The 22,682-nt window shown below is 38.6% G+C and overlaps 1 protein-coding gene across 2 annotated transcripts in view; it reads right to left on the reverse strand.

Annotated features, from left to right (window-relative positions):
• Window positions 1–22,682, reverse strand: part of LOC127433692 (tetratricopeptide repeat protein 28-like) — a 383,729-nt gene that overhangs the window by 227,564 nt on the left and 133,483 nt on the right. The window contains exon 1 of one of the 2 annotated variants that reach the window (XM_051685796.1): window positions 5,462–6,290. The exons of the other annotated variant lie outside the window; for it this stretch is intronic. Within the exon in view, the coding sequence (XP_051541756.1) occupies window positions 5,462–5,488 (27 nt within the window). The 5' untranslated portion in view covers window positions 5,489–6,290. Of the gene's footprint in view, window positions 1–5,461; window positions 6,291–22,682 lie in introns of those variants that run through there. 2 annotated transcript variants of the gene reach the window in all.

The following is a 22,682-nucleotide window of genomic DNA, read 5'->3' on the forward strand; positions in this document are numbered from 1 at the left end:
ATAAAAGTAGTTCATATGACTCATGTACACTATCCCAAGTCTTTTGAAGCCATTCAATGATGATATTCCCCTCTGTCGAAGCTCTGAAATGGATGACAAAAGTCGTGTGGTCTTCAAAACTGGACGTTGACACCATTTGATACCAAATGCCTTTGGTACTTGCCGGTCTCATGATCAAGTATCACTGATGCTAAATGATGCCATATTTAATTAATAATTCCTTACATTTATATAGCGCTTTTCTAGGCACTCAAAGTGCATTACATAGTATAGGGGGACTCTCCTCAACCACCACCAGTGTGCAGCATCCACCTGGATGATGCAACGGCAGTCACAGTGTGCCAGAACGCCCACCACACACTAGCTATTGGTGGAGAGAGTGGAGTGATACAGCCAATTAATGGATTGGGATTATTAGGAGGCCATGATTGAGAAGGGCCTATGGGAAAAATCTGGCCATTTTTAATGACAACAGACAGTCAGGACCTCAGTTTAAAGTCTCATCCGAAAGATGGTACCTTTTTACAGTATAGTGTCCCCATCACTATACTGGGGCATTAGGACCCACACAGACCACAGCATGAGCACCTCCTGCTGGCCTCCCTAATACCTCTTCCAGCAGCAACCTTAGTTTTTCCCAGGAGGTCTACCATCCAGGTACTGGCCATGCTCAACCCTGCTTAGCTTTAATCAGCAACCAAGCAAGAGCTGCAGGGTGATATGGCTGCTGGTTAATATGAGAGTTGCAACTGAGGGGAAGATTTTCAGCTTTCACATTCAGTCTGTTCCGCACACAAAGTTATCGTATGACTTCTTAAGATTTGGAATAAAGTGTATAAGTCAGATGGTGACTAGTGAGTACATGCTGATGTCATTTCTCAGTGAAGTATTCCTTTAAGAGCTGGAAGCCTGAAATATGAAATATGGAGCTAAAAGAATGCAGATAAAAATACTTGGATATCTTTAGGGCAGACGGTCAATGTAGAGCTCGTCTTGGTACTTGAAAGGGTGAGAGAGATGCATGCAGGACAAATGCTAGTAAGAGAAAAAAAAAAGAAAAGGGAAAGATCAAAGACTGATGTGGGTTTTATTGAGTGTGGAACCACTGGAGGAACTGCAACGGATCAGTACTCACCCAAAGACAGATGGTTTCAAACAAAAGGGGATCAATCTGTGATCTACTTTTGCATGATACCAGGAGCTACAACCCCTGGGACATTTACGACTGCAAAACTTCTTATTTAAATGTCTGCATCTCGTTTGCATTGAAAGATGGTTTTGAGTTAGGGAAGGTATTGAAATACCACAAGATACAAGATTTGTTACAAACCCCTAACTCTAAGTATTAAACTTCAGTGTGTAGCTCGTCCTGCACTGCTCGTGCTAAAGACATGAATGATGGGAGAGGTGGGCTATTACTTAACTAAAGCAATCAAGCTTACGATTTTCACCTGGCAAATTTTAAAACAAGCGAAAAGGAGCGCTTGCATATTTATAACATCAAAAAATTATCAGTTTTATAGGTGAAAAATGCGTTCTTGCGTTGAAAGCTAGAGACAGCGCAATGAATAGAACAGAATGCAGGTGTCTTGCAATGCATTTCAAAACGTTCTTTTGGCCCTGGCACAGCGTCAAAAAACAAAAAGCATCCCACGCTTTGTGGGATTGTGTCAGGTTAAAAGAACATCAACTTTTAGAAACACACCTTGAGACACCTGAGTGCTGTTCTAATTGTTGAACTGCTACTACCTTCTTTTGAACACGTTTGGTCTGAACAGCCCCTTTGGCCACATCCAAAAGAACAAATTTTTGTTTAAAAACGCCTTAATTTTCTTATGTTTACGGCTCTCATCCACACTTAAACTGCGTTTTCCTTTGCCGAAAATGATCCCTTATTAAAACCCTCTTCATTTCTGCATACCTTGGAAAACAATTACATTGGGAAACTGAAAAAACGAAAGCAGATACGTTTGGCCTTAGTGTTAGTTGGTCAGTGTGAAAATGCCAGCAATGTTTTTCAACATACTAAATCCAATAGCTAACATATACAACACTTTGAAATTTGCTGTTTGTTGGAGTTTGTTGGGTCAACTGAAAAGTGAGTTTTAAACAAAAACAGGCATGTCCACACTGATACATTTTCGTTTGAAAACACATTAATTTTGCTATGTTTACGGCACTCATCCACACAAGAATGCCGTTTTTCTCCACCGAAAGTGGCACCTTTTAAAAACATTCTCCATTACTACGTACGCTGGTAAACGATGACGTATCAGATTATCTCTGAAATTGAGATTTCAAACAAAAACGGACATGTCCACGCAAATATATTTTCGTTTGAAAGCATACATTTTGCTACACTTAAGGAGGTCGCACACCAGACGCATCTGGCGGACGACATGATGCGTTTTAAAATTCAAAACAATTGTCTTCTATGAATGTACGTACACCGCCGCCGACACTTGCCGTCTGTCGGCGGCACCCAGCTAAGCTCCGGATGCTGCTCAAATTTTTGCCAAGTCACAAAGCGCAACTCGCATATTTTCCATTAAATTCAACCCAAATCATTATCTATGGACATACATTATTTACTCTAGCCTTGTTCAGTCTTGAAGAAGGAAAAATCCTTGGTAACTTTTGTGTGGGCTGCCTGCCACCTGAACCGCATCGACATGCCTTGTGTTTGATACCTGTGCCATGTCCTAGCCGCGACTCGAGGCAGTGTGGCACTTCTTGTCTGGTGTGCGACCGCCTTTACAGCTCTCATGCACACTAAAACTGAGATTTCCACCACCGAAAACGGAGCATTTCAGAAAAGCTCTCCATGTCCACATACTTTGGAAAACGATCATGTCAGTAAACTTAAAAATTTGAGTTTACAAACAAAAACGGACATGTCCACACTAATACGTTTTCATTTGAATACACATTAATTTGGCTACACTTACGACTCTCATCCACACTTGAAGGGTGTTTTTCTCCACCGAAAGTGGCACCTTTGAAAACATTCTCCATTACTGTATGCATACTTTGGAAAACGATCACATCAGTAAACTGAAATTGAAAACACTAATACATTTTTTTCGTTTGAAATGCATTGATTCTGCTACACTTACGGCTCTCATCCACACCAGAATGGCGTTTTCCTCAACCCAAAATGAAGCCTTTCTAAAACCCTCTCCATTAATGCACACTTTGGAAAATGATCAGGTTAGTAAACTAAAAAGTGAGTTTTCAAACAAAAACGGACATGTCCACACTAACACGTTTTCGCTAGAAAACACATTAATTTTGCTACACATACAGCTCTCATCCACACTAGAATGGCGTTTTCTTCCACTGAAAACACAGCATTTCGGAAACGCTCTCCATTTTCACATTTTTTGGAAAACTATGATGTTACTAAACTGAAAAGTCACGTTCACACTTACACATTTTCATTTGAAAATGCATCGAGTGCGCTGTGTTTACGCCTCTCATCCACATTTAAACGGTATGTTTCGAAAACCTTCTCAATCACCGCATACTTCAGAAAACAAAGGATGTTTGCAAACGAAAGTGGACATTTCCTACTAATACGTTTTAGTTTGAAAATGCATTAATTTTGCTACATTTACGCCTTTCATCCACACTAAAACTCTGTTTTGCTTGAAAACGCTCTCCATTACCGCTTACGTTGGAAAACAATGATGTTAGGAAACTGAAAGCAGCCATGTCAACACTAAAATGTTTTTGTTTAAAAAAGGCATTAAGTTCGCTACTTTTACACTTTTCATTCACACTAGAATGGCGTTTTCTTCCTCCAAAAAACACTCTTCATTGGTTTGGAGGTGGGGTGGGGAGAAAGACGTTGGGAAACTGAAAACAGGGTTTTCAAACGAAAACAGATAAATTTGGCCTTAGTATTCGTTTGGTCAATGAGAAAATGGCAGTTATGTTTGTCAACATACCAACAATCCAACAGCTAACATTACAACACTTTGAAACTTGCTGTTTGTTGGGTCAATGTGAACCGGCCTTTTGACAAAAGTTTCTTTTGGGTTTGTGGCTCTTAAGTAATGCTAGAATTTCCTCATCCTGTCACAGCGATGAGTGTCGTGACTGTTTCTGAAAAGTGTGTTTGTCGTTTAGAGCAGCCCGTGGTATCTTTTGATTAACTACAGCCCCAACAATACGTTCCCAACTGAGGAGGAAACTGGAGACCCTAATGAGTCGAATGTGATTTGACTCCCGGTAGGCAGCTCTGAATTGCCTTTGTCTTCAATTGAGATAGAAATAATTGAGTTCTTTTGTCATATCATCACTTTAAATCACATATGCACTGAATAGCAACAGCAATCCCACAGTCTCCAGTTGAATAACCGAAGTTTGTTTGTGGTTTGTGATCATACACTGGTCTCCAGCTGTGTATCGGGTTTTATCTTCCATGGAGGTCTTATTTACAAACTCTCAGAGGTGTCCTGCAGCTGTACCGATGACTCATTCTCAAAACGCCATCATTTTTTATTCACAAAAGAACCATTTGAAATCCCTTTAATCTATCAGACACAACAATAAGGCAAATACGCACTCCAATTAAAGGCACACTAATCAAAATCTTCTAAAAACAAAAGCAGAGGAATTTCACAGATTTATTTATTTATATCTTCATAAGAACATGGAAAAAAAGGGCAAGTTTCTGTGATCTGAGGATGTTTGCCCACTAGTGGAACCTGTAAGCAACTACACGCTTTGGCTCCAGTTCAGTGAGCTCCAGGCAATGGCACACTCAGCATTTAGTTCATTCAAAATGGACAAAAACACAGTAAAACAGGTCACGGATACTGTGATCAAATGATCTGTAGTTTGGAACTGTAGTTCAAATAAGCATATGTGATGCCATATGCCCATCTTTATACCAATATATCTTCAAGAAAGCTTGTGGCATTAAGCTTCAAGCAAAGTTACTTGTATGATTTTGCATTAAAAACATTTGACATGTAGGTCACTTGGTGCCAAGGCGGCCTAGTTAAATGACATAAAAATGTCAAAACATGGACAAAACAAAATAGTAAGTACTGTCATTAGACATGCATCTCACAGTGTAGATTTCACATCTCATATGAAACAGAACCAGATAAACCTTCCCATTATCATTCCTCATTCTTCTGCATCACGCCCATATCAAAGGCAGCATATAAAACCAATTTTTATTTATTTATTTATTTATTTTTTTACTTCAAACATCCATATTTGAGCATAACTTTAGTTTGGTCATAAAGGGGTTTAGAGTCAGGGAACCGCATCAAAACCCATCTCAGAGACATCATAACACGAATTCACCACACATATTTCAAGATCATGAACATCAGAAGGTCTTCTCCTCCATATCTACTGCCAAACTCAGAATATAGTCCATGAAATCTACACCGCACACCCTTGATCTCCAATACCGCAACAAGCCAGCGCAAATCCATCTTACCTTCTTCCGGGGCTGCCATTTCATCATATTTGTAAACCAAAAATGAACAGCATCAAAACATCACGATGACGGAGAAGTGGGATTCAGGATGAGAGTTGTGCGGACGTAAAGTCACAGTGTGTCCGGACGGCAGCTTCATGACGCGCAATCGGTGCGTAAAAGCGCAGTCCACTGGAGCCTCTAGTGTCCTCTTTATAATCCAACAGTTTCCGAGAGAGAAAATCGCGGTTATTAGGCTGTATCGTTAGTTTTACTGTCGTTTAAATAGATGGTTACGATACTGAAGCATCAGAACGCACATTTGGCACTGTATTTGCGCAGACATTCGCGCCCCATCGGTCGCTTTGGCGAGACAGCGGCTTTAAACGGGATGTACAGCGAGCTCTCACTGAAAGAGAGAGAGAGAGAGAGAGAGAGAGAGAGAGAGAGAGAGAGAGAGAGAGAGAGAGAGAGAAACTTTCCGTTCGGTACGATTTGTCGTTCTCAACAGTGCGATTCCCTTATATGTCCAGAGTAGATCGGTTAACCGTGCCAAACGCGCGCAACGATCCCCATCGAGACGCATAAAAAGTTCGGGACAAAGCGAATCTTAGGAGCGCTGAAGGACAATATTCCCAAAATCACAGTGGATTGGCATTCCAAAGGTGATGCGTAATTCTGCACACACATGAATACCCCTCAAAGACATGCAGGAATAGACGGATCCGCACGGAGACGAGACGACGAAGAGGAGAGGTGGAAAATAACACCATAAAAATCCTTGGAATTTGAGAGTTCGAGGGAGAAGGATATCCTCCGACAGCGCAGAACTGGAGCTCAGTACACTAATAACTTCCTTCCCCGCTGCTCCTCTGCGCTCTGGAGGAGGAGGAGGAGGAGAGGATCCGGGCTGCTGGGTCATAGGGCCGCCGGTTACTCACCCACGAACATATGGGTCCGTTTCAAAACTTCAGTGAGCTGCCTCGATGCCTCTGACTACACAGTAAGCATCCTAACTGAAATGAAGCCTCATAAGTGTGCGATTTGAAACGCTCTACGTAAGCAACCATTTAAATAGTGCCTTTCGCGCAGCGCACGAGTCTAGACTGATTTCAACTGATTTCAATATAGGTGACAATACAGTGATGCAATACTCTAATGAACATATACAGAATATATACAGTGCATTCAGAAAGTAATCAGACCCCTTCATTTTATTTATTTATTTTTTTCACATTTTGTTATGTTGCAGCCTTATGCTAAAATGCTTTAAATATTTTTTTTCTCACATCAATCTATACTCCATACCACATAATGACAAAGCAAAAAAAAAAAAAAATGTTGATTTTTAAAAATGTATTAAAAAGAAAAACTGAAATATCACATTAACATAAGTATTCAGACCCTTTGCTATGACACTTGAAATTTAGCTCAGGTGCATCCCATTTCTCTGGATCATCTTTGAGATGTTTCTACACTTTGATTGGAGTCCACCTGTGGCAAATTCATTTGACTGGACATGATTTGGAAAGGCACACACCTGTCTATACAAGGTCTCACAGCTGAAAATGCGTATCAGAGCAAAAACCAAGCTATGAGGTCAAAGGAACTGCTTGCAGAGCTCAGAGACAGGATTGTGTCGAGGCACAGATCTGGGGAAGGCTACAAAAAATTTCAGCTGCATTGCAGGTTCCCAAGAGCACAGTGGCCTCCGTAAAATGTTTGGAACAACCAGGACTCTTCCTAGAGCTGGCCGCTTAGCCAAACTGAGCAATCGTGGGAGAAGGGCCTTGGTAATGAGGTGACCAAGAACCCGATGGTCACTCTGGTTGAGCTCCAGAGATCATGTGTGGAGATGGGAGAAACTTGCAGAAGGACAACCATCACTGCAAATCTCCACCGATCTGGGCTTTATGGCAGAGTGGCCAGACGGAAACCTCTCCTCAGTGCAAGAAAGCAGAAAAGCACCTAAAAGACTCTCAGACTGTGAGAAACAAGATTTTCTGGTCTGATGAAATGAAGATTGAACTGTTTGACCTCAATTCCAAGCGTCATGTCTGGAGGAAACCAGGCACCACTCATCACCTGCACAATACCATCCCAATGGTGAAGCATGGTGGTGGTAGCATCATCCTGTGGTGGTGTTTTTCAGCGGCAGGGACTGGGGGACAGATCAGAGTTGAAGAAAAGCTGAATGCAGAAAAATACAGAAATATCCTTAATGAAAACCTGGTCCAGAGCGCTCAGGACCTCAGACTGGGCCGAAGGTTCACCTTCCAACAGGACAATGACCCTAAGCGCACAGCCAAGACAATACAAGAGTGGCTTAGGGACAACTCTGTGAATGTCCTTGAGTGGCTCAGCCAGAGCCCAGACTCGAACCCAATCGAACATCTCTGGAGAGACCTGAAAATGGCTGTCCACCGACGGTCCCCATCCAACCTGACAGAGCTTGAGAGGATCTGCTGAGAAGAATGGTAGAAAATCCCCAAATCCAGGTGTGCAAATCTTGTCGCATCATACCCAAAAAGACTTGAGGCTGTAATCGCTGTCAAAGGTATATATTTATACCATAATCAACAGAAACATGGATAAATGCTTCACGCTGCTAAAATGTCCCTCATTTTAAGGGGAAAACAATGTAAAAATGCTGCCGTTAAAAAAATAAAAAAAAAACACACACATTTTTAACCTTAACATACACGTCTATATACATATATGTCTTCACAGTCAAATATTGTAAAAAAAAAAACAACATTTAAATTTACGGTGAAAAACAATAATCGGGTGTTCCCAGAAGTCTTTGCGTGACCTATCAAATTTCATTATATTTTATGGAAATAGTTATATTTGATATCAGTTATGTACATTGGGGTGTTTTATGTTATACATTACGTAGTTTAGTTCATTGTTATTGTAATATTTTAGTATCACGTGTGTTACCCTGATGGTGTTTTGTGTTTGTGTCTCTACATGTTAACTGGTCATTGCTCCTGAAATAACCGTAAGTCATTATGTGGCCTTCTGTTGTTACTACGGTGTTTTAAAATACGTTTTAAGGTGAAAAGAAGATTTTTATAGTTCATGAAGGTTAGTATATTAAGTTTACATCATTTAATAATATGAACAGTAGTGAACCGTAAAATATACAGGCATAAAAACGACATCATAACGCCTGAAACATGTTCACAGAATTTTTTTTACGGTGAATTTCTGGCTACCACAGCTGCTGGTATTTTACCATTAATTTAACAGATTTTTTTTTTTTTTTAAATGTACCTTAAACTGTTGAGGCCACTTCCATTTGATTTCTATTTACATGAAGTCCAATGGTCAAGTCAGAGCTTCATAGATTTCTGAGTTTACAACTTGTAATTTCTAGTTCTACGAGGACATGAATGCTTTTTACAAGTCGAAATCTCATAATAACAGCAATTCAGACACGATGTGAACGCACTAATGCGTATGATGACACCATTGGAATTTTGCCAAAATGAGGTATCTTATGAGGCAACTTAATCAAGTTATGTACCTTTTGGAACAGCCTTTGCATCAGGAGCGTGCCTTCGATGCCTTAAAATGCCATCTCCGGAGCCAGCTCTCTATGTTTTGGAACAGACACATAATCCCTACTATAAACCCTAGTGCTGCACAAAGAGGATAAAACAACTCGACCACAAACCTCTACATACTCAATCCTCAAACTATCCATTCATGACACTTGATAAAGCAGAGGGAAAAACATTCTTGTATTTCCAAAAGGGGAAAACATGGAATACTAGGATTAGTGAATACTATGCAGTAGACACAGTATAGTATACACTCTTACAAGAAAAGGTTCTATATAGACCCCCAAAGTACCTTTTTTTTTTTTTTAAGTACACTACCAAAATGTAATAATATAATAATAAATACTAAGTATAACAATGCACTGAAAAAAATATTTACTTAACTTCTATCTAAGTAAATCTTAATGGTATAAAATTAAGTAAAATGTATTTAACTTCATGACATAATATTGATTAAAGTGACTAGTAAATTTAACTTAAATATGTTAGTAAATACAGTTGTTTTATTTACAAATACAATTTATAGGTTACTAATATAATGGTGTAAATAAACGTGCAAAAAGTGAAACCATGCAAGCAAATTAATTATTCAAGCCCAGTGCATGCTGGGAACACCAGCTTTGAAAAGTTAAGTAAAATGTACTTATTATTTTTTTCAGTAAAATGTACTCAAATTATCTAATAAAGGAGACATGGTTTTCTACATTATGATTCACACATTGTAAAACTAACTATGAATCATAAATAAAACTCATAAGCTAGAGGATTAATTTGTACATGTTTGAATGTAGAATTAACTTAATATTTCTATGTTTTCATTTAAACTAACTTATTTAATGTAGAGAGTACTTAATCTTTTCTGCTATATTTACTTCACCACAAATTTTTTATTTTTTTTAATGTATGCATTATGCTATTCCACAATAAATAATTCTGATCATACTTTTATTTTGCGGTAATGACCATCTAACTTTACAATAAGTCCTTAACAAATATTATGTAATATAATGCATAACAGATCATTAGTTCATGTACATTCAAGCATTATTATATATGAAAATATACAAATTAAAGCCCCATAACTGTCTCAATGTATATTAGCTAATGATCTGTTAAGAATTACACTATATTGCCAAAAGTATTCGCTCATCTGCCTTTAGACGCATATGAACTTAAGTGACATCCCATTCTTAATCTATAGGGTTTAATATGACGTCGGCCCACCCTTTGCAGCTATGACAGCTTCAACTCTTCTGGGAAGGCTTTCCACAAGGTTTAGGAGTGTGTTTATGGGAATTTTTGACCATTCTTCCAGAAGCGCATTTGTGAGGTCAGACACTGATGTTGGACGAGAAGGCCTGGCTCACAGTCTTCGCTCTAATTCATTCCAAAGGTGCTCTATCGGGTTGAGGTCAGGACTCTGTGCAGGCCAGTCAAGTTCTTCCACACCAAACTCGCTCATCCATGTCTTTATGGACCTTGCTTTGTGCACTGGTGCGCAGTCATGTTGGAACAGGAAGGGGCTATCCCCAAACTGTTCCCACAAAGTTGGGAGCATGGAATTGTCCAAAATCTCTTGGTATTCTGAAGCATTCAGAGTTCCTTTCACTGGAACTAAGGGGCCAAGCCCAGCTCCTGAAAAACAACCCCACACCATAATCCCCCTCCACCAAACTTCACAGTTGGCACAATGCAGTCAGACAAGTACCGTTCTCCTGGCAACCACCAAACCCAGACTCGTCCATCAGATTGCCAGATGGAGAAGCGTGATTCGTCACTCCAGAGAACGCATCTCTGAACTGCTCTAGAGTCCAGTGGCGGCGTGCTTTACACCACTGCATCCGACGCTTTGCATTGCACTTGGTGATGTATGGCTTGGATGCAGCTGCTCGGCCATGGAAACCCATTCCATGAAGCTCTCTACGCACTGTTCTTGAGCTAATCTGAAGGCCACATGAACTTTGGAGGTCTGTAGCGATTGACTCTGCAGAAAGTTGGCGACCTCTGCGCACTATGCGCCTCAGCATCCGCTCTGTCATTTCACGTGGCCTACCACTTCGTGGCTGAGTTGCTGTCATTCCCAATCGCTTCCACTTTGTTATAATACCACTGACAGTTGACTGTGGAATATTTAGTAGCGAGGAAATTTCACGACTGGACTTGTTGCACAGGTGGCATCCTATCGCAGTACCACGCTGGAATTCACTGAGCTCCTGAGAGCGGCCCATTCTTTCACAAATGTTTGTAGAAGCAGTCTGCCTGCCTAGGTGCTTCATTTTATACACCTGTGGCCATGAAAGTGATTGGAACACCTGAATTCAATTATTTGGATGGGTGAGCGAATACTTTTGGCAATATAGTGTATATAATGTAATGATGCTTGTTAACAATTTATTAATTAAATTTGTTATTATAAAATGTCAAATGAGTGTGTTTATTTAGACCACATTACCACAATATTAGAGGTGCTTAATGCATTTTTTTTCGTATTAAAGCACAGAATTGCAGTCCACACGAATTGAAATGTTCTGTTCCCTAATGCATTAAAGGAATATTCCGGGTTCAGTACAAGTTAAGCTCAATCGACAGTGGCATAATGTTGATACAGTTTTGACTCGTCCCTCCTTTTCTTTATAAATAGCGAAAATCGAGGTTACAGTGAGGCAATTACAATGGAAGTCAACGGGGCCAATTTTTGGAGGGTTTAAAGGCAGGACTATGAAGCTTATAATTTTATAAAAGCACTTATGTTAACTTTTAAGTTAAAAATTGGGGTATTATTTGAGCTGGTTTGATATAACTTTACACAGATTGTTAACACTCATATTGTTTATGTCTTGTGGCTATACTTTTTGTATTTTAATGTTTACAGATTGGCCCCATTCACTTCCATTGTAAGTGCCTCACTATAACCCAGATTTGTAATCTACATTATGTCACAAAGGTTGTTGATTGAGCTTAACTTGTATTGAACAGGTAATATTCTTTTAATTGCATGCTCTGAAATCAGATAATAGCATGTGTACATTGCTCAAAGTTTATTTAAGGCTTTGGACTTCTTCTTAACCCCATAATTCTATCCCGATCCAGTGTATGTTTATAAAAGCTAAATCAATTACTTCATTCTCTGTTCTGTGCCGATAATAGCGCACGGTAATGTGACACCCGTTTTGTCCATGGCTGGCCCCCTTTAAAGATTGATCACTGGTTGTTTACTTTGGTTTTAGGTTCTTAAGAGAGATTTGGAATAGCGCCAAGTATCCACTTGGCAAATTACCTTGATCTTTTAATAATATTATTTTTAGGTCCCATTTCAAAAAGTTCCATTGCCACCCCAAGTGTTGATTGACAGAGAGTAGAGCTGCGTCTCTCCTGGCAACCGCCTGCTCTAAAAAATATCTTTGGTTCAGCTGTGCTGTACCTGTGATGTCATTTCCTGCATTTGCACAAAACACATTGTTTTAGTCAGCAGAACTAGCAGAACTTTAGTTACAGAGCTAGGCAACTCCTTTTAAGCATAACTTGTTTACACAAAAATGATTTACATGTATATACACATGCTTAAAGGAATAGTTCACCTAAAATTTAACATTTATTTGATTACGAAGTCATATAAAGGACAAGACAGCTGTTACTGAGGATAATCTGCCTACTGTGACAAAGATTGCACCGATATAACAACATTACAGGTCTGAACAGATATAAATGACCTCTATCAGGGTCACCACTAAATAAAAGCACAGATGTTGCACTTCAGCTTCAGTTTAAAGTAACAGATTGGACATTGTACCTTAACAATGAAGATAAACTATAGGCCAAATCATTCATGCATGCATGGCAATAAACCTTTATTAACCCTCCTACTGCATTCAGAATCTGCATACACCTATTCTAAAACTATACTGTAAGTCATTAATAAGTTCTTAACTGTTCATACATGTAAAAAGATTGACATTTTTGGCATGTTAACTGACAAATATAAAAGTGATTAATTAATAAGCCATTTGTTATTCTTTTTATCCCCTTTTCTCCCACTTTGGAATGCACAATTCCCACTACTTACTAGGTCCTCGTGGTGGCGCGGTTACTCACCTCAATCCGGGTGGTGGAGGACAAGTCTCAGTTGCCTCCGCTTCTGAGACCGTCAGTCCGTGCATCTTATCATGTGGCTCACTGTGCATGACACCACGGAGACTCGCAGCATGTGAAGGCTCATGCTACTCTCCGCGATCCACGCACAACTTACCACACGCCCCACTGAGAGCGAGAACCACTAATCGCGACCACGAGGAGGTTACCCCATGTGACTCTACCCTCCCTAGCAACCGGGCCAATTTGGTTGCTTAGGAGACCTGACTGGAGTCACTCAGCACACCCTGGATTCAAACTCACGACTCCAGGGGTGGTAGTCAGCGTTAATACTCGCTGAGCTAACCAGGCCCCCCAAATAAGCCATTTCTTTGTCAAATTCTTTGGCATTTTAAAATATTCATTAGCTACAGTGTGATACATGTAAAGACATCTTTTTTTGTTATCAACATTTCTGTGAAACTGTATTTTAATATAGCATAATATACAATTTATATTAACATCTAATGTGAGAATTTCTAGTAATTTGAATGAATTTCCTATTACTCATAACTGCTCAATACAACTTGCTGGTCAAAAGTTATGAAACCGACATATTCTTTTCAACTAAACATCATCAAAACAACTGTACAACTCAAGTATACAACATTAATACGTCTTTACTACGTTTTTAAGCAAAATCTATTCTGTTTACTGTCATGAATGTCTGAACATTGATGTGTGAGTTTGCTGTAAGCTGGTTTTGCATCAGATGGCTGCAGAATAAAATGTGGACAATTTCCTCTTTCCTATTTAAACTAATGTGTGCATGAACGTTTGGGCACACCCCCTTTAGATAGTAGTAGCTTTGATTTAGTTTATTTGTTATGTCTGTTACATTTGTCATGTCTGTTTTGAACAGGAATGTGTGTGTGTCTGTGTGTGACTGTATGTGTGTGTGTGCATGTTTGTAAACAAGAGACATAAAAGTGTGTGAGAGAGTATAGGAAAGAGGCTAAATGTAAGTGAAGTGTTTATAAGAAAATGTTTTATTCATAGATGTACAAAAAAAAAAATCAACATAATATCATGTGTAAAGCCACAATTGATGCCCGGGTCAAAATTGATCCGTGAACTCAAAAGATGTAACTTTTTTTTTTTTTAATGGTTATATCTCTTAAACAATTTTATTAAAAATCTGAAAAATATATATTATGTGTATTTTGATAGTCCTGACAAAGTCCCAAAGTCTCATTGCCGTACTAAAAACTGTGGCATTTTAAAATGATTATCTACCTCTCCCGGGTCAAAAATGACCCGAACGCTATAGGAGGGTTAATAGCACATTTCATCTGAGCAGTGCCTGTCCAATGTCATGATATTAGAATATTAGGTCACTTTCCAATAAAAAAAGGTACCTATAAACATGTATAAACATTGGCATTAGGCAGCATTGTCTGTCAAAACATTGCCAGTTATACTAGATTGTCATAAAATTCATTACGTAATGTATTATTAAGGTTGATATTGGGTTTTAAATATGAGTAATTGCATTTTATAAACATTAGATTGTTCTAATATACTCAAGAGTTGCAATATTTGAGTTAAAATAAAATTCTGGGTTCAAGTTAAACTCAATCAACAGCATTTGTGGCATAATGTTGATTACCACAAAAACTAATCTCGACTCATCCCTCGTTTTCTTTAAAAAAAAGCAAATATCTGTGTTCCAGTGAGGCGCTTATAATGGAAGTGAATGGGGTAAAATACTCACTGTTTCAAAAGTATATCCACAAGACATAAACATTATATGTGTTAACATGATTTTAGTGTGATGAAATGGCTTACTAACCTTTTCTGTGTAAAGTTATATCCAATTTTACAACATTGTTGCCAAGATGACGCAACGCTGTAAACTCTAAAACACTAAAACAACCCCAAAAAAGATTTAAACAACTTTCCAGCTCAAATAATACACAAGTTTTAACAGAAGAATTAATGTAAGTGCTTTTATAAAATTATAAGCTTCAAATTTCTGCCTTTAAACTCTCCAAAAATTGGCCCCATTGACTTCCATTGTAAGTGCCTCACAGTAACCTCGACTTTTGCTGTTTTTAAAGAAAATGAGAGACAAGCTGAAATTATTTTTTTGTGCTAATCAACATTATGCTACAAATGTTGTCGATTGAATATTCCGGTAGTTTACTGGTAGGTTACTTTTGTCCACTTTTAGAAGTACTACCATATAAATGTTTTATATGAATTTTATTTGGTCTTTAATAAAGTGCCAAGAAACAAAATTTGCAGTTCAATTTCTTTGGGTGCAGTTCATAAAAAAATATGCCAAATCAAAGCAGCGAGCTCATCATGTTATTTGCTGAAAATCTCTCTAGGTTTGTTTTTCAACCCAATGAATCACAGATGTATTTAAAGGAACTTCATAAACAAGAATATTCCAAAGGTTTTTAAACCTTGGGAAACATCCTCACGAGTACGTGTAGCGTGCAACAGAGTGGCGAAACCTGCGGGCTATAATGAGAGCTGCTAATTAATGTTGTGCAGCATATCTCTCAGGCACAGCAGCTCTATCTTCAGACAGCAGCGTGGTTCTTTCGTGGTGATGATTCAGGGGGGAGGAAGGGGGTGTGAAACCGACACCTCAACTCTACAAGCACAAAAGACGCAACAAGCCCTTCTAAAACCAAACAGCTGCTCCACCTTTACTCTCAACCCACTAATGGCTCACAATTGAACTCTCTCTCTCTGATGAAGACATATTGAGTTCTTGGGTGCCCTGGAGACCCCCAACCCAATTCCCAATGGGATGGGGTGGGTCAACTGGGTTACATTCTGCTGTAAGCTGTGCATAAGGGACAGTTGGAGGTCAGAAGAACTCGTCCCTGATCTGGCTGTTGATCGTTACACCTCAGTTGCAGGTCTCTCTTCATTGGAAGCCCTGGAGAAAATGGGTTCCATGTATGGAGATGCAAAAAAGGCTCTTCTGCGGTTTCATCAAGAACAATTTTTGCCTGTAAAGTATGGATGGCTGAATTACTCAAAAGTACATAATTAAATACATTATCGAATGCTTAAAAAAACTTTAAATCATATTAATTAACTAAATAAATCAATAAATGTCATTTGTATTTCATTTTAGCATTATTTTTGGATTGATTTTTCATTTTATTTTTTAGGGTTACATTTATCAGCATTTCACACAGTGACAGCAGGCGTCCTCTTTCAAAGTACGGCATCCTTTGTAATTAAGTCATGGTTAACATTTTGGTTGGCAACTTCATCTGCAAGAGTTTGTACCAAGCTCAGCAAAAACGAGCCTAAACCTGACCAGAAAGTCCAAAGAAATAGTTTTTTAAAGGCAATGTCTGTTGTTATGGAGGGCCACATTACTCAAAATTAAATCATTAAATAAATACTTAAATTAGGGCCGTCAATCGATTAAAATTTTTAAACAAATTAATTACATGGAATGCCAATTAATTAATCGAATTAATCGCATACAAAAAATATATTTGCTAAGAAAGCCCCTCAAATAACAATTATTCAATATATAATGATTCAATAACTATAAATAGTTATTTTTAAATAGTTATAAACAAAATATACTGTATATATACAGTATATTTAAAGCAATCCATTTTGCAACTGAATTCATCAATCAGTCCAAGATTTATCATAAGGGCTTGTCTAAGGATGCACGTGTCAATGTACACCTGCGTCAGACGGATGCTTTTGGAGCGTCTCGGTTCTGTCACGTCTAAACATACCGTTTTTGGGTGCTGTTTCAAGTTAAACGAAGTTTGAAACACGTCTTGAGATCCCTGCGTTCGGATTTGTGCTCCATCAAGGTGTGTTTGAATGCAAGAACGTGTACTTATCTTGTGTTGTCTGCTCTCGGTAAGTGTGGTTTGTTCTCTGTATAAGCTGCACGTTGCCTATACAGCGAGTTTCACTCACTGCCCCCTAGAGAAAACAGGTGGTACTACAAGCTTAAATTTCTCAGTTGGTAGGAATATTCCTTATTACGGTCCTGGGACATGATTAATTGCGTAAATGTTTTTAACGCATTTTTATATAATTTATCGCACTAAATTAACACGTTAAATCAACAGCCCTAATTCGTGTAATTAAATATTTAATTTTAAGTAATTTGGCCCTCCATTGTAGATGGTTCTTGATTTGCAATATTGTTCTTTGAATATTAAAAAAGTATTTTTAAAAAAGTCTTTATCTTGCATTATCGGTTCTTTAGGTTTCTGGGTTCCTTAAAGTCGACATGAAATCAAAATTCACCACATTTGCTTTCTTAATACCCATTACTGGTCTTATTGTGAACATTTCAAGCAAGAAATATCTCTGCGATTTTTCATCTAAATGTAATAACATGTTTTGCGCCTAAACACTTTGTGTTCAACAGAAAAAAAAGAAAGTCACACTTGTTTGGAAGTACCTAATGAGGGTGAGTAAATAATTACTTTTCATTTAATTTGACCTATGGCGTTACGCTGTAAACCTCTTGGCTTTATTTTTTAAAAGTGTGGTCAACCAAGTGAAGATACAGACCAGTTAAAACACGTCCCTGAGGAGCATCTCTCTCTCTTACAGCACCATCAAACTGTCTCCCAATATTAGATATTCTGACCCTCCAGAGAGATTATTTGCCTCTACACCCAGTCCACTCAAATGACCCCGGGTGCAATTAGACTTAGAATAGAATTAGAATCTATGGCTCTGTCCCTCTCACAATACAACTGCTAATTCAATCAGTCCAAGGCTGCATTCTGGTTTGTCGCTAAATTTATATGGTAGGCAGGGAACATCTTACCAACAGCAGTGAGGTCTGTAAACAGTGTGGCGAGTTCAAACTTGACCATATGAGACTATACAGCCCCCTGGAGCGCTGCCACCATTGTGGAGCACCGACAGCCCATAAAAACAGCCTTCGACTGACTGTACTATTGTTGTTTCTAGCGGATGCTTGGGTTTGTATGTTTGCTTTTTTCTTTTATGTGAAATAATCAGATTTATTCTTGAATAGTACAATGTAAAGCAACAAACTAAAGTTTATCCTTAAAAAGTACAATATGGGGGACTTTGGGCACTTTCATGTTCTAGGGATGGAAAAAAAAAAAAGACAAAAATTACATAAATCTCCTGCGATGCATGTACGTACGCTGTTGGACATTGTAAGATGACAAAAAAAAAATTAAATACGACTTGACTTTATTCTTTACTTCACAAGACTTCAATCAACAGTGTCCCCGAAGTTGGAGAAACACTGTATATTATGTATTAGTTTATATATAATGTATTAGTTTAGCTTGGCACAATGCAATTTATTAACACTTAAAACACATTTATTTAAAATAATGTACAAAAATGTACCAATAGAGTAATGAACCTCTTTCTATTCGTTTTTGTGCAAAATGCATAATTATGCTTTTGTGTTGCAGGGCACACACACGACACAACCCTTGTTTAAAATTCAACAGTTTAATCAATAATTCATATATTGTCAAACACACTGTGCACTCCTCCGACAAATGTCGAGGTTTTTCCCCATCACCCCTGTTTACGGTGAAGTCCCGAGGGAGTCACTGCTGTTAAGAGACCAAATTAATATCTGCCATTAAAATGAGGCGACACCATTAGAGAAAATGAGGCCGATGAGACAGATGTTATAAATGAAGCACCGCCACTTTTTTTAAAAAAAAGAACCGGATGCAATATTAGGCCTATTCTCACTATATCTCACTTAAAAAATGGAAATCACTCCAGCTATAAATGAAATTTCTTTTAATGACATTTTTTGTCTTTTCAATTGCGAGAGATTTTAATTAGTTTGCTTTTTTGTTTGTTTGATTTTCATTAGCTGAAGCAAGCACAACTATTATTTTTGTTCATACTTAGGGTTAGAGGTTTGTTGAAGTCCCTAACCCTAAATTTTAAAATTTGTTGTGCAACTTCCAATGCCCTTGCAGCCTCTATATAAACATACTAAACACCTCAGAATCATAACCATCAAACATTGCCCTAGCAACCAGTCAGAACACCATAGCAACCACCTAGCAACACGCTAAAACCATTTAGAACACCATAGCAACTACATAGCAATGCCTTGCAGCCTCCATAGAAACATACTAAAACACCTCAGAACACAATAGTAACTGCTTAGCAACCACCTAGCACTGCCCTAGCAACCAGCCAGAATACCATAGCAACCACCTAGCAATGCACTAAAAACCACTCACAACACCTTAGCACCTCCACAACATGGCAGCCTCCATAGAAACATATTAAAACCCCTCAGAACACCTTAGCAACCACCTAGCATTGCCCTAGCAACCAATCACAACTCCATAGTAACCACCTAGCAATGCACTAAAAACCACTCAGAACACATTAGCAACTACCTAGCAATGGCCTAGCAACCAGCCAGAACACCATAGCAACCACCTAGCAATGCACTAAGAAAACATTTAGAAAACCTTTACAACTGCAAAGCAATGCCCTGGCAGCCTCCATAGAAACATACTAAAACACCTCAGAACACTTTAGCAACTGATAAGCAGCCACCTAGAATTGCCCTAGCAACCAGCAAGAACACCGTAGCAACTACACAGTAACACCCTAGCAACCTCCATAGAAACATACTAAACCCCCACAAAACACATTAGTAACTGCTTAACAACCACCTAGCATTTCCCTAGCAACCAGCCAAAACACCATAGCAACCACCTAGCAATGCACTAATAACCCTCACACCACCTTAGCAACTACATATTAACGCCATGGCAGCCTCCATAGAAACATATTAAGACCCCTCGGAACACCTTAAAACCCCCTAGCATTGTCCTAGCAACCAGTCAGAACACCATAGCAACCACCTAGCAATGCACTAAAAAACACTTAGAACACCTTAGCAAGTGCATAGCAACGCCCTGGCAGCCTCCACAGAAACATATTAAAACCCCTAAGAACACCTTATCAACCGCTTAGCAGCCACCTAGTATTGCCCTAGCAACCAGCAAGAACACTGTAGCAACTACATAATAACACCCAAGCAACCTCCATAGAAACATACTAAAACCCCTCAGAACACATTAGTAACTGCTTAGCAACCATTTGTGAAAATCTGGTGTTGTATTTGTTTTTTCCTTTCCATGACAACTTCTAACTAGTGGTCCCAATGACTCTGAACACGGGACTGTTTATCTACACATGGGCATTACGTATACTGTGTGAAAAATGCTTAATGCAAAAGATGCAAGCTGCATTTAATAATTTATCAGCATTGGATATTGATGTGACAGAGTTCAACATGCTGTTTAAATCAACATGGCTGTTAAGGAGCAGTCGGGTTTCATCTGAACTCAAATCAATAATAACACAGCACAGTGGAGCCACAAACACACTCTGAAGACGCACACAAAGGCAAAGAGAGGGTTTGTGTGGTCCCCTGCTGCTGGCAGAGATAACAACATTTTCGACTTTGTGGCGAGTGTGTGTGTGTATGTGTATGGGTTAATGTGCCTGTTTGTCCATGAAGCCACCAGAAAAGAAGCCATATAAATATCCCACATTTTGAGCATCTTAACACATTGAAGTTTGAACTGCGGCTAATGAGAAGGCTATTTTTAAAGCCGCCACATGAGGTATAATACACTCAGCTGAATTATATCAGACACTGTATTGGCACAGAAGTGCAAAATGTCATCAATATTGTGCAGTTTTCCAAGAAGACTGTACATTTGAAATGTGTATAAATTAGAACTGTCAGAATTAACGCGTTAACGCATGCGATTAAAAAAGTTTAACGCGTTATTTTTTCTTAATCGCAAATAACGCATTTACCGTTAATACAGCATAAACACGGGTGGAACCTTTGTAATGTGTTCGCCCGGAGTCATTACACTGACGCACACACCACAGCGCCAGAGCCCTTCTACCATTGATAGCCTACAAGCTTAGCATACGTGGCGGTTCCATTGACATTCTATGGGCGGAACTGTCTTAACACGCTAAAGTTGACCGTTACACGCTCTCCTATGATAGAGCCGAGGAGGTTGTTATCTCAATAAATAAACAAAATCTCTGACAGCATTTCTGTCAGTGATAAAATGATGGAGAAAGCACCTCTTAATACTATTTGATGTAAAAAACAAGCCCAGATGGGACTTATGAAGCAAGTATCGTTCAGCCTGCGTAAGGCACGTTCGCATTTTAATTACTACATAAGCACGTCAAATCTTAACTAATCACCAAAATGCAGAATGAGACATTTTTGTTTGCAATCGCTTTTCATGTGGAGTTCAAAACGGCGCATGACGCTGGCGTTGCCACTTTGACGCAAATCATGAACACAGCTTCACGATTGCTGTAACAAAGCGGATAGCCACAGTCTACCGGCAAATTAATATTGTGGAAGAAGACATTTTAATGGATTTAATGCCCATTGCAATGAATATGCAACCTATGTGGGCAGTCGTTTTTTCAACTAGTCAAACTCCCACTTAGACTTTGGGAAACATTTAATGTAACTTGAATTGGTGCTATTTTAGTGCATTTCTATCTTTATACTGTGGACGGCTTTGTTTGGAAAATGTTAATAAAGCAATATGTTGTTATATATTGATTTGTTTTCTTTCCTAAGATGAAAATAAATGCATTTTGACAGGAAAAGAATTATATATGGTGTCAAATTTCAGCATTTTCAAAATCTGCGATTAATCGCAATTAACTACAAAAAAAGTATGCGATTAATCGTGATTCAAATTTTAATCGACTGACATCACTAATAGTAACTCAAGAACCCTATAAACCCTAAACTTTTTTTTTTTGTAAAACAGATCAAAATTTAAGTTATTTACTGGAAATCGTACCTTCTGCTCTCAAATTTCATTCACACTTGTTGCAATCGGTCACATGACACACAAGAAACAATGCGATTCAGCATGACTGATGTCTTTAGCACCATATTTGAATATACCCAAACACGAATGAAATTTGAGAGCTACAACAGAGGAGAAGATTTTTGCCAAATAATGACCAATTAAAAATCATGTGGCAAATCAATGTGGCGACAATACGCGGCTCCTTATACGTATCGTGGCAGTTCCGAGTTGTATATGTCCACTGTGTGGCGCTAAAAGCGAGCTAAATTTTCTCCCAAACAGATGAGGTTTTTAAGGTTAATGCTCTATCAAGTTTACCCTACCCTTCCCAGCCTAAACCTCAAACCTAAACCTAACCGATAGTGTCAGAAAAAGGAAATATAAAATGAAAAACGCATATTTGCGGGTGAAACCACATCGTTTTGTGGTGCTTCTATGACACTTTCTGTTAACGTGTCAACTCGAGTGCTCTTCAGGACTTGTACCCCAGCCCTCTGCAACTCAAGTGCAACGCTCTATCAATTTTAACACACTCGAACAAGTTTGAACATGCCGTTTTACTCATGATTTATGTGAAAGTAAATAAAAGTAATCTTTGTTGTAGTGCTTCTAGTTTCTAGTAATTCACCAGGAAACTGCCGCGAAACGTACAATGAGTCACGTAAAAATCAATTTACAAAAATGTTGGTATAG

Source organism: Myxocyprinus asiaticus, chromosome 43 (assembly GCF_019703515.2).
Source record: "Myxocyprinus asiaticus isolate MX2 ecotype Aquarium Trade chromosome 43, UBuf_Myxa_2, whole genome shotgun sequence".
Lineage (NCBI taxonomy): Eukaryota > Metazoa > Chordata > Actinopteri > Cypriniformes > Catostomidae > Myxocyprinus > Myxocyprinus asiaticus.